Consider the following 13,886-nt stretch of genomic DNA (forward strand, 5'->3'; position numbering starts at 1 on the left):
GAGGAGGTGTGTGTATATATATATATATATATATACACACACACGCACACACAGGGTGGTCCAGATCATCTGGATGACTTTGATTTATGCTGGGACGATTCCAGTTTGGTGCGAAGACGATTGTTCATGTCGTCAGTTCACACACTTCTCTATGGTCTGGGATTTTTCGGGTGATTTTCTTTGTAATAATCTTAATAAGTTATAGCGTAATGACAATTGCATAATTAGATCTGGACCATCCTATATAGATATATAGATAGATATAGATATACTATATAAACTGCTCAAAAAAATTAAAGGAACACTTTGAAAACACATCAGATCTCAATGGGAAAAAGTAATCCTCCTGGATATCTATACTGATATAGACTGGGTAATGCATTAGGAATGAAAGGATGCCACATTGTTTGATGGAAATGAAAATGATCAACCTACAGAACCCTGAATTCAAAGACGCCCCAAAAATCAGAGTGAAAAAATTATGTGGCAGGCTAGTCCATTTTGCCAAAATTAAATTGCAGCAACTCAAAATTGTACGCAGCACTTTGTATGGCCCCTGTGTTCTTGTATACATGCCTGACAACATCGGTGCATGCTTCTAATGAGATGACAGATGGTGTTGTGGGGGATCTCCTCCCAGATCTGGACCAGGGCATCACTGAGCTCCTGGACAGTCTGAGGTGCAACCTGGTGGCATTGGATGGACCAAAACATAATGTCCCAGAGGTGTTCTATTGGATTTAGGTCAGGAAAGTGTGGTGGCCAGTCAATGGTATCAATTCCTTCATCCTCCAGGAACTGCCTGCATACTCTCACCACATGAGGCCAGGAATTGTCGTGCACCAGGAGCCACTGTATCAGCATAGGGTCTGACAATGGGTCCAAGGATTTCATCCTGATACCTAATGGCAGCCAAGGTCCCTTTGTCAAGCCTGTAGCGGTCTGTGTGACCCTCCATGGATATGCCTCCCCAGACAATCATTAACCCACCACCAAACTGCTCATGCTGAATGATGTGTAACATAATGTTCTCCATGGCTTCTCCAGACCCTTTCACTTCTGTCACGTGCTCAGGGTGAACCTGCTCTCATCTGTAAAAAGCACAGGGCACCAGTGGTGCATCTGCCAATTCTGGTATCTTATGGCGAATGCCAATCGAGCTGCATGCTGCTGGGCAGTGAGCTCAGGGCCCATTAGAGGACATGGGGCCCTTGGGTCACCCTCATGAAGTCTTTCTGGTTGTTTGGTCAGAGACATTCACACCAGTGGCCTGCTGGAGGTCATTTTGTAGGGCTCTGGCAGTGCTCATCCTGTTCCTCCTGCCCAAAGGAGCAGATACTGGTCCTGCTGATGGGTTATGGACCTTCTATGGCCCTCTCCAGCTCTCCTAGAGTAACTGCTTGTCTCCTAGAATCTCCTCCATGCCCTTGAGACTGTGCAGGGAGACACAGCAAGCCTTCTGGCAATGACACGTATTGATGTGCCATCCTGGAGAAGTTGGACTACCTGTGCAACCTCTGTAGGGTCCAGGTATCGCCTCATGCTACCAGTAGTGACACTGACTGTAGCCAAATGCAAAACTAGTGAAGAAACAGTCAGAAAAGATGAGGAGGGAAAAATGTCAGTGGCCTCCACCTGTTAAAGCATTCCTGTTTTGGGGGTCATCTCATTGTTGCCCCTCTAGTGCATCTGTTGTTAATTTCATTAACACCACAGCAGCTGAAACTGATTAACAACCCCCTCTGCTACTTAACTGACCAGATTAATATCCCATAAGTTTCATTGACTTTATGCTATACTCTGATTAAAAAGTGTTCCTTTAATTCTTTTGAGCAGTATATATATATATATATATATATATATATAGAGAGAGAGAGAGAGAGAGAGAGAGAGAGAGAGAGAGAGAGAGAGAGAGAGAGAGAGAGAGAGAGAGAGAGAGAGAGAGAGAGAGAGAGAGAGAGAGAGAGAGAGAGAGAGAGAGAGAGAGAGAGAGAGAGAGAGAGAGAGAATGTATATGTAGTCTGGAGTTTATCTACAGTACATGCCAACAAAGAACAGCCAGATTGAGCCATTCTCAATGTAATTTTTAGCCATTTAAAGTGCATTACTTTGATCATTATTACTATGTTTTTGATCACCTGATGTGGTCAGCTTGATAAAGTGAATACCCATTGTCAAGCTAGGAAACATAAACATATAATGCAATCCTATCTGTTAAATCTAGTCATGTATGAGTGATCAAATGGGGTAAAATTAATTTAAACCAGTGATTCATTAATTTTATAAATGAATAATGAGAATATGGTGAGAACCATTAGAAACACCAGCTCTATGCTTTGGAGAATGTAAAATTACTGGAGTTCTTATGAAGCAGTGTGCAAGAACATTAAGGATACAAGAAACCTTTAACTAGAGCTAAAATAACCCACCACAACACAACAAATTAAAATTGTGAAAATATTACAGGGGAAAATGAACATTAAAACAAGAAAATGTTGAACTAATTATAATACCAAAATTTCGAATACCTAAAGGAAAGATATGAATACTGCGTCAGACAATTCAAAATATCAGGGATGCTGACAATCATACCTGTGTCATCCTTAGATATTAAATGTAAATAGACCACCACAGAAAGACCAGAAATAATTTCATACAGGAGTGAATTTGATGGCACTTGCTGTGATATCAAACAAAAATTAATCGGTGTACAACGTCAACAAATGTGGAAGTAAGAAAAGTTGAAAAAAAAAAGCTTAATTTATTTGTTTTCCTTATGGTACATATTTGTTCTCCTTATAGTACTTTACAAGGCACAAACAAAAAATATCCACATATATCACCAAAGCAAACAACAGATCAAAATATCTTCCAGTTTATAGGCACTAATATTTGGTAAAAGAAACCCTTGTCCAATCAAATAATACAAAATTCAGATATCAGATTCAGATCTATAATAAGCAGAGTCATGAAATACTCAGTACCCCCACTTAAAATGTAATTGGAATTTTTGTCTCAGTAACTGGTTATGCCACATTTCCTGTATTAACTATAATGGTCTTTCTCAACCAGTCTCTTTAAGATTCTTGAACTTTACTTTTCCTACCGCTATATTTACTCTGGAATGTCACATATTTTTCAGAAAATATAAACACTTGAGTAGTATTGTGTCTTACTTATGAGCTGTGTATCAATAATGATTGAAATTAAATGTCATTTAAATATCCACCTATCCATACTTTTCTGATTTTGATAAATGTAATACATAGTTGTGGAGAGCCATAGCCCATCCTACAGCTTCAGGTGCAGGGAAAGAAATATAATGGACTCTATCAGTTAAACACACAGTAACGTTTATTAGAAGTATTGTCAGTTTCTTATTTAAATGTATGTACAGTGGTTACACAAGTTCTGAAATCTGTAATCCAGTATCTGCAAATACTGATGCTCTATGTAAGAAAGGTCAGAGTCGACTATACTTTCTTAGAAGGTTGGCGTCCTTCAACATCTGCAATAAGATGGTGCAGATGTTCTACCAGACGGTTGTTGCAAGTGCCCTCTTCTACGCGGTGGTGTGCTGGGGAGGCAGCATAAAGACGAAAGACGCCTCACACCTGGACAAACTTGTTAAGAAGGCAGGCTCTATTGTAGGAGTAAAGTTGGACAGTTTAACATCTGTGGCAGAGCGATGGGCATTAAGCAAACTCCTGTCAATCATGAAGAATCCACTGCATTCACTGAACAGTGTCATTTCCAGGCAGAGGAGTAGCTTCAGTGACAGACTTTTGTCACTGTCTTGCTCCACTGACAGACGGAGGAGATCGTTCCTCCCCCACACTATGCGACTCTTCACTTCCATCCGGGGGAGTAAATGCTAACATTACTCAAAGTTATTGTCTGCTTTTACATGCATTTTTATTACTATTTAATTTAATATTGTTTTTTGTATCCGTATACTGCTGCTGGATTATGTGAATTTCCCCTTAGGATTAATAAAGTATCTATCTATCAATCAATCAATCAACCTGGCTGTATTTGTTGCATTTTCCTTTTAACAACCCAATGCTAAATGTTGGTATATGCAAAATTTAAAAATTATATTTTGTTGTTTTTTAAGATATACGCAATTACAGTTAGTCATTTATGTGTTTAGGACTTGGCCATTTGCTTCTATTTGGGTTTATAGCATACTATACATGCTAGTCCTGTGAAAAATGTAATATTAGTTTAAGCTGTATAACAAGCAGTAGTGCCCTCTATAATGGCTAAACTTACTACAAAAATATCATATTTCTTCTTTATTGTAGATTCAAAAGGCCAACCTCTTCAAATTATCAGTTCATCTGATATGCATGGAGAAGATCTTCTACAGGTGGAATACATTAAGGTTTGCAATACTGCACTATTCATTTAAAGCAATTTTCAAACTATCATAGCATAAAGTACATATTTTTTGCCATATTACTCTTAATAGTGAGTTTCTTTGAAGAAACATAGTTTTAACTTTTTTCTTCACTATTTAGCTATTTTCATTACAGGAAAGCTATATTTGTGCTTTACATGCTTTTCACATGTCATTTCATATTAAACAGTGTAGTTCTAATCCTTTCTGTTGCTTAACTCATAATGCCTTAGAGAAAGTCATATGCTAAAGAGGGAGGGAAATTCTACACTGTAGGATTGCCAATTTGTTAAATTTATAGTTTCTTAATAACCTACTGTGTATGATGATATGATTTGCAGTAGCTCAACATCTTCTACTATATTTACAAAGAAGTTTTGGTGTGATCTGTTGCATCATTACTGTTACATTTAACACTAGAATCCCTAAACCTACGAAAAAAGTTCTGGGCCACCTTAAATAACTTCCCACCTCCCCATCTTATAACCCGGAATCTTTTGGTTATAAGGCAGCACTTCTTACCTCTGCACCATCCAAGAATACATATCAAACTTTCTGTTAATTGACATTTGATCTTGGATTTTTAACTCTTTGACAGCAACATATAAATTGAATGGTTTTTTTTTTGTTATATTCTTTAGTACAGGAGCATGTGTTTGTTTGATATTTGGACTAAAGTCTTCACACATTATACATTTCATGTCATTATTAGTATATCATGGGAAAAGTTTCTGTTTTAAGTATGTGTTCTGTATTTCTAACCTTGCATTTCCTGTCATTCTACATTTACATAGTTTGTTGTAGACATGGAACACACATGAAATATATGTATTTCAAATAATGATATATTATTTACCCTATACAACTCCAAGCACCTCACACCCAGATACACGCACTTGAGCTGTGAGAATTTTTCAACTGACTTCAGCTTCATCAGTGGGGCGAAGGCAGGTTGGTTGCTTCTTGTACCAATTGACACATTTGCAAAACAAAAAATGCTAATAGAGAGGTGCGCAGGAATTTAAGGTGGCCCGGGATTATAAGTTTTTCATAGGCTACAGGGATTCTAGTGTTAAGAATATTTTATTTCATTGGTTAAGTGACAAAATACAGGGTCTTTACATTTACAAGTGATTAACTGAAATAAAATATTTCAATTAAACATCCTTTTCACAATTAAATAAGAGGAAATGTATTATAACTGTTAAAACGTTGGTTACAGGAAAAATATATAGAACATTATATTTGATCGTAAATTAGTATTTTGCAGAATGAAGTTAATTTATATAAATTGTGGAAAAATACATCATTGTTGATTTAGGGATATTGATACACATACTTTAAATTTAGTTCAGTTTATTTTCATACAGTGCTCTCTCCAGTCAGAAGCTTAGAGTTGCATACAAGTTTATATGTATAACATAGTTAAAGCCCAACTTAACATTCAAGTAACACCACACAGTATCTGCATACAGACATCGCACTAATGCAATATTTTTTGAAAACTAACAGTGTCAGATCAGGTGTGAACCTATACTGGTGCTGTAAGTTTGAGTCAGATCGGGGTTGGAGGGCGAGGGAAAGCGTGAACGTGACTGAGAGAATAAAACTGAAAAAAAGCTAACTTTTAGAAATACCATCCATTTACAGCTGATCTGACTCTGTTCAATTTCAAATAATATTGCATTAGTACGACGATGATTTCTGATTGGTACTATTCAGGTCATAAAATTATTTCTTCAAAATGTCACATATATTTGTCTCTTTCTTTTTTGCCCGGTGCTGCGTTGACATCATGCAGCAGAAGGCGTGAGCTTATTCAGTGCGAGCAGAAGCATACAGGTGGCCGGTAGCTTGTGTTATAACACGATTGACTTGGTGGCAATCAATGCACATGTACTGTGCAAGGCATGCATGGGGGGCACTGAGAAAAGAAGAGTGTTCGTGGCTTACCTTGCAGAGGAACTTCGTCATCGCTTCTTACAAGAAAATGCAATGGATAAAGCAAAAGAGAATGCAACATTGACAAGCTTATGTTCCAAGACCGCCGCTCCCCCCAGCTCCTTCAGTGTAATAGTAACACAGCACAGAGAGAAGTGTGTACATTGCAATAGGTACACATGTTGTAAACGTAGAAAGTATGGTGCTTGGGTGTGTGGGAACTGTTAACATTTGAATCTGATAATTGAGTGTAGCGAGGAATTGACCTCTCTGTACTATTCTTTTCTCTGCATGTCCTGGAGTACAAATGAAATAGTACTGTGCACCAAAATGAGGAGACTGTATGAGCAAGCTTGAAAAAAGAAAAAAACGTGGTCACTGATTACAAGCGCAGGAAGGCGTGTGAATGAATATGAATAATATGAATAATGTTGCATCAGTGCCACAATGTTTTCCGAAATGTACTATACAGGTCATTAAAGGAGTTATTCCAAATATCATATATAGATATGTCTATTTTTCTGTCAGTGCGACTTTGACATCATGGACCATAAGGTGCATACTAATTCAGCGTGAGCAGGAACACTCAATAAAACTGAATAAAAAAAGAATTTAATTGACGGTGAGATACAAAGAAGGCAGATTCACCAGCGTTTGTTCGTCAGCTTTTATCCCTCTAGATCAGAGAATTTCCAGTTCCATTGTCTCAAAACACCATTCACATCTACAGTTATTCCCAGTTTCAGATAAAAAGTATCTGATCAGATCTGTATCAGATCTAGGGTGGGGGTGGGTGTGGGTGTTGTATTGTGATTGTGACTGAGAGAATAAAATTGAAAAAAAAAAACGCTAACTTTTACGAGTGCTATAAATTTACCCCGGATGTTGCAGACCACAAATCAAATGTATGTTTTGATTGTGTAATATTAACAATAACAGCAGCTCACTACTACTAATAATAAAAGCAGCTCTCTACTCAAAACGGTAAATTTGCCGGGGAGCTGGTTTCGAACTCACGACCTCTGGATTATAAATCGGCAGTTCTATCCACAGCACCACAGAAGCTGTTGTATTGTACTTGCACCTTTTGTGAAAGTGTTTATTTGATATTTGGCCATCAGCCGTCACACATTATAAAATTCATATCTACATTTTGATATTTGTTACTTAAACATGAAAAACGGTTCTGTTTTAATTATGTGTTTACATAGATTGTTGTAGACACAAAACACACATCAAATTATTTCCCGTTACAATTCTGGGTAGCTCACTCCCAGATAATCAATCAAAGCAGGAACTGGGAGAACTTCTTGCCCGTTCTAAGGTGGTGGGGGTATGGTATAGCAGGCTGCTTGCTGCTTAGGCTTATCGACACATTTAGAAGACAAAAGACGCTGACGGAGAGGTCCGAAGGGATTTAAGGTGGGCTGGATTTAGAGTTTTTTTTATTGGCTCTGGTAATTCTAGTGTTAAGGTAGTGACAGTAACAGTAAATGTACAACGGAAACATGAAAAGCCTGTTTGAAGTAAATGAAAAACAAAATATGTATTTATTTGCTTACATTCTGGAGAAAATAATGTTCTCTTTTTTGCTGAAAATGGAGTGAACTGTATGTTTAAGTCCTTAATGTATAAAATGAAAAAAAGTAAGGTTTTAACACTACTTATTGCTAAAAATGTAAAAACAAAATAAAAATTTTCTATGCATTTCAGTCCTATTAGTAAAAATCACACAATTCTCCTTTGGCTTAGCTGGCTAAGATAGTTGTTTACATCCTGGTTGCCCAGCTGGAACAACTCAGAACTTATGTGAAAAGAAAGCCTGTTGCATTGTCAATATGATTAGGATTTGTCAGAGTGGCAGTGCATGAATATTCTTCATTAGAGCAATGAGCACTTTGTCTAATAAACAGTTACACAGTTTATTGTGCCATTATGAGGAAAACCTAATCCCACATTTCAGCCTCTTAATGTAAATATATGTTAACTTAAATTTTCACTGTAACAGATTTATTAGGCTACATTTTAAATTATTTTGTTAATGCAATCCTAATAATGGCCAGTTAGAGGAAAGCAGGCTAGATGGATTTATAAGTTCAATACTTGCTTTGACACAGCTGCAAGTAAGTTTTTAATATTCTGTTTCAAATTGCCTCTAAAGGAATTCCAGTTAAAATGTATGAAAGCAGTATGTAGGCAGGCTGGTTGAAGGCAAGCTTGTTTTATTATGTTGGAAGTGTCCAACAGGGAGTGGGATTCAGAGTAAAAAGCCAGTCAGCACCTGTGGACTGACACCGAAAAATGGTATTGTTGCAGTATCACGTCATGGTCAACAAAATATTTTCTTTTTTCTCCTTTACAGATACAGCAATATTTTAATAAAGATGTCCTGAATATTTTTAATTACACGTTATTGTTCTAGGCATTATTTATGAAACCAACAGCCATGTAAGACAGACTATTTCTGGGACAATGCAAGTTGGATAACGAGGCTCTTTCAAGTTTGGGTTTTAGAGCTTTGTAATAAAAGGAAATTTAGTAATATGACAGTTATTTTCCATTTGCTTTAATGAGAAGGTCTTAGCATTAAACAACAGTCAGTGATCTCAGGTTTAAGAGTGAATGGGACAGAATCAGATGGTACTTTTAGTACACAGTAGAAGTGTTTAGAAAAACTGATCTGAGTGCATTTATACATCAAAGTGCATAGTAATGGAATAGGAAAAAAAAAACTACGGTTTGAAGGGGTCTGGTTGTAATTTTTACTAATTAATATAACAAGTAAAAACAGATCAGTAAAATATGGCAGCTTCACGTAGCACATCTGGAGTATCATGATCCCAAAATTATAGTGGGTAAAGCAAATAACCATTCTTTGACAATATAATTTTTATCTTTTCCGAACAAAATCTGTTTTACATAAATTCTGATTGCATTTGAATAGCAATGTTGGATCTGACAGTCCTAGTTGCAATCACATAAGGGAGAAAAAAATGTATCGCACTTGACATTGCTGTGTGATATTTTCCCTTGTCTCTAATTGCATAAATTTCACCAATAAGAAATCCCTCTTTTCAACTTGCAGTCAGTCATTTCAGCTCAGTTGAAAGCCACTTACTGAACATGCTTCTTGCTTTCTCCACACATTATGCCAAAACAAAAGCATAATAAAAGCAAGTAATTATTTTTGTCACCTTCTGCTTTGGCTTTACCACACAGTTGCTAGGTGGTGTCCACTTTAGTCATATTACTGGCTGTACACATGCATATCATATAGGTTTATAGGGTCACTACTCTCATGTGTATACAGTAGTGTAAAGTGAAGTTCAAAAAGGTGTTGCATATCAGTATACGAAAGTACTACTGTTAATCAGTGTATATTGAAATTAAAGCACCATCTTGTTATGGAACAATTAAAAAATGAGAACATTTTATGAACCCACTTGTTGAAATGTAAATTCATGAGATATTTTCAAGATTACAGTGATTAAAATGCCATCCAGTTTATTATTGGGACTAAACATCTATTCATGAAGCAGTAGTAAACCATGAAACTCAAAGAGAGAGATTTCTAAGCTCCAATCCAGCAAGGAGTTACCACAATTATAAAGTCAAGTCATACTCAAAAAGAAGAAAACTTATGAGGTTTGAGATATGGGTGGTAGGGTCTAGTTTATCTTAACTTTTGTCTTAAGATGGCAAAGCAGCTCATCATGTATAATGAGACACTTATCCTTTGCAAGGCACTCACAAACTCGCTTGCAGTACTGTATAAACTTCTTACACATGGTTACTAGATTGGAAATTAAGCACCTCCACACCCTGATGTTTATTATACATAAAGTAAATGTTAATCATTTTATCTGGAATTAATTATAATGTATGAATTTATCAATGTTTTTTTAACAGGCTGACAAGAATGGTCCCAATTTTAAAACACAGCACCAAAACACAGAACAGACCATTAGTGTAAGTAGTCTACTCCCTGCCAGTTTTGCAAAAGGTATTATTTTGTTTTTAAAGCTATCTGCAAAAAGTAAAATGTAGCATTGCCCGGTTAATACATTTGCACTTTTATATCTTATCTTTTCCAACTTGAAAAATATGCAGAGGTTCTGAAAATTCAAAATGGGATTAGTAGGTGTTTCTGAAAACTCTACGTAGACACCAGTAATTTGCATTTTTATCCTATCAAAAGCTCAATAAATAGTGTGTAGCATGTAAAAACCATCTAGTTAGAAAAAGATTGTTAGTACACATGCCACTAACAAATTGATATCAATTATTGCTTGTATGTCCAAAGTACCTGAGATGTATTCTTTTAGTGAAACCTTGCATAATTTGTTGTCTGTGCTTAATATTTTTGTGTACACCACATATCTGTTCAACATTTGTTTGCAAATGTTAATGTGTGCCCCAAGAGTCAATTAATTACTTTGTGTGACACAACTCAAAACACCCCTTGAAAACTAATTTATAATTTTTTTGTTTTGTTACTGCTACCTCGTCTATTCTACGATCATTTCTGCACAAAGCATTTTATTTGTTGTGCACAAAATATCGAAGACCAATGAGTTATGGAATGACATCAAGGACGTCAAGCATGAAGGAAGCAAAAAGTTGTTCAAAAGAAAGATAGAAAGAAAAGAGCAAAATGGATGTCAGAGGAGACCTTAAAATTATTTTTGAATGCAGATAGGCTAAAATGGAAGAAAGAAAGGAGAAAGTTAGACCTGAACAGAAAATTTCAAAGAGCATTTCGAGAAGATGAAGTAAGTTAGTACAACAAAATGTGTACAGAATTGAAGTTAGAAAACCAGAATGTAAAAGAAGTTAATCATTTCTTAAGCTGAAAGAACTGAAGAAGAAATTCAATCCTTGAGTTGCAATAGTGAAGGATTGCACGGGTGAAATAATAAATAACGCAAAAGGTATCAAAAGAAGATGGAAGGATTATACAGAATCATTATACCACAAAGGAACAGGGAAACATTGAGTGGTTTAAAATCGGGAAAGGTGTGCATCAAAGTTGTACCCTTTCGCCATACTTGTTCAATCTATATGCTAAGCAAATAATCTGAGAAGTTTTGATGGAAGACTGATATGAAGATGATACAGCCTTGCTTGCTGAATGTGAATGGACTTGAAGCACTTATTGATGAAGATCAAAGCCTACAGCAAAAATCCTCACAACTGGACCAGCAATTAACATCATGATAGACAGAAAGAAGACTGAGGTTGTCAATGAATTCACCATACTTGGATTGAGAGTTAATGTCCATGGAAGCAGCATTCAAGAAATCAGATGGTGTATTGCTTTGGGAAAATCTGCAGTAAAAGACCTCTTCAAAGTGTTGAAAACAAAGATGCCCTTGTGAGGGCTTAGGTACATCAAATCAAAGCAATGGTGCTGTTCCAGTTGCTTCCTTTGGTTGTAAAAGCTGGACAATGAATAAGGAAGCCCGTCAAAGAATTGATGCTTCCAAGTTGTGATGCTGGCATTGGACATTGAATATACCATGGACTGCCAGGAGAACAAACAGGTCTATCTAGAAGGAAGTAAAACCGGAATGCTGCTTAGAGGCGAGGATGTTGATACTCTATCTCATGTATTTTGGACATATTGTTAGAAGGGATCACTACATAGAAAAGGATATCACGCTAGGTAAAGTGGAAAGACAATGAAACAGAGAAAGACCCCATATGAGAGAGATTGATACAGTGGTTGCAGCAATGGGGTCAAGGCGCAAGATTGGGCAGTTTTTCGTTCTGTTTGACATAGGGTTGTTACGAGTCGGAATCAACACGATTGCACTTAACAACAACATTACTGCTGCAACTGTGTTCTTAGCTACAGAATAAATGGTGAATAAATGACATCAAGTATGCCCAGTAATGGACTAATGCCCAGCTAATGAACTTTGAATTGAAATGAGGCACACATCATAACAGTAGTGTGTGTGTACTTTTAGCAGTTGATGAGTCATGTTAATCTTGGCAAATTCATAATTATTTTATCCAAAAATGTTCCTCGCCTGCCTGAGTAATAGGTACCTACCTTCTTGGCTGCCTATCAACTTTAGACACAAGCTAAGGAGAAGCTAGATAAATATATCAGTCTAGCTAAAATGAAGAAATACTAAGACTGCAAGATGTAATTTCAGTTTCAGTAAACAAAATACAGATATTGACTTTTTATGGTCTGAAGTCTAATTTGAATACAGTAATCCCTCCTCGATCGCGGGGGTCGCTCCAGACCCCCCCCGCGATAGGTGAAAATCCGCGAAGTAGAAACCATATGTTTGTATGGTTATTTTTATATATTTTAAGCCCTTATAAACTCTCCCACCCTGTTAACATTATTAGAGCCCTCTAGACCTGAAATAACACCCTTTAGCCAAACGTTTAAACTGTGCTTCATTACAAGACAGAGATGACAGTTCTTTCTCACAATTAAAAGAAAGCAAACATATCTTATCTTCAAAGGAGCGCCGTCATAAAGGAGCCGTCAGAGCAGAGAATGTCAGAGAGAGCGCTCGCAAAGAAAAGCAAACAATCAAAAAATCAATACGTGCTTTTAAGTATACAGAAGGACCGCGATAAAGCGGCATTTTGTAGAGGAGCGTCCTGTCCGTGTCCTCTGTGCAAACAGCCCCTCTGCTCACACCCCCTCCGTCAGGCACAGAGAGTGAGAAAGATAGAGAGAAGCAAACAAGCACCGCGCGGGAAGCATATCTTATAGCATTGAGGAGTTTTAGTTAATATGTAATACATGCTCTGATTGGGTAGCTTCTAAGCCATCTGCCAATAGCATCCCTTGTATGAAATCAACTGGGCAATCAAACTGAGGAAGCATGTAACCTAAATTAAAAGACCCATTGTCCGCAGAAAGCGAACCAGCGAAAAATCTGTGATATATATTTAGATGTGCTTACATTTAAAATCCGCGATAGAGTGAAGCGGCGAAAGTCGAAGCGCGATATAGCGAGGGATTACTGTATGTTTAAAGTAAACATGGGAATTTCAAAATTATTAGTGGACATTCCAGTTAAATTGCTCATCTCTCTATTGGTCTAGTGTGCACAGAGTACAAGCAGGTCTCAAGTTACAGCAGTTTATTTACTTGCAAAAAAAGAAAACATATTTTGACGCAGCTGAAAACATTACATTTGTGACTAAAGGTGAAGTATAGTACTGTGTATTAGTAACCTTGTCACCATTTCAAATTATTTTGTATTTTTTGTACACATGCCACTGAATTCACCATAACTGCATACACAGTTGTACAATAATCTCAGTCACAAGTAAGCAGCTCCATCAACACTTGGTTGTTTAGCTGGAGCAATCAAACGTTCCTCTTGTAATTCCCAGCATCGTAAGTAAGCTTCCAAGCTGGTCCTTTTCAGGGAGTATAGCCACAAGGAGGGGGAAGTAATACTCGGTTATCTCTTAGCAACGAATGCAAGGGCACCTGCTCAGTAAGCTCTGTTGCTGGGAAGTAACTTTCAGTTTAGCTAGGGAGAGGTAGAACGTTCAGTTTATA

At 37.0% G+C, this 13,886-nt stretch overlaps 1 protein-coding gene across 1 annotated transcript in view; it reads left to right on the forward strand.

Moving 5' to 3' along the window:
• vps13c (vacuolar protein sorting 13 homolog C) overlaps positions 1-13,886 on the forward strand; it is a 624,410-nt gene that overhangs the window by 403,460 nt on the left and 207,064 nt on the right. The window contains exons 35-36 of the mRNA XM_039771364.1: positions 4,308-4,387; positions 10,253-10,312. Of these exons, the coding sequence (XP_039627298.1) occupies positions 4,308-4,387; positions 10,253-10,312 (140 nt within the window). The remainder of the gene's footprint in view (positions 1-4,307; positions 4,388-10,252; positions 10,313-13,886) is intronic.

The sequence above is a fragment of the Polypterus senegalus genome, chromosome 12, assembly GCF_016835505.1.
Source record: "Polypterus senegalus isolate Bchr_013 chromosome 12, ASM1683550v1, whole genome shotgun sequence".
Classification (NCBI taxonomy): Eukaryota; Metazoa; Chordata; class Cladistia; order Polypteriformes; family Polypteridae; genus Polypterus; species Polypterus senegalus.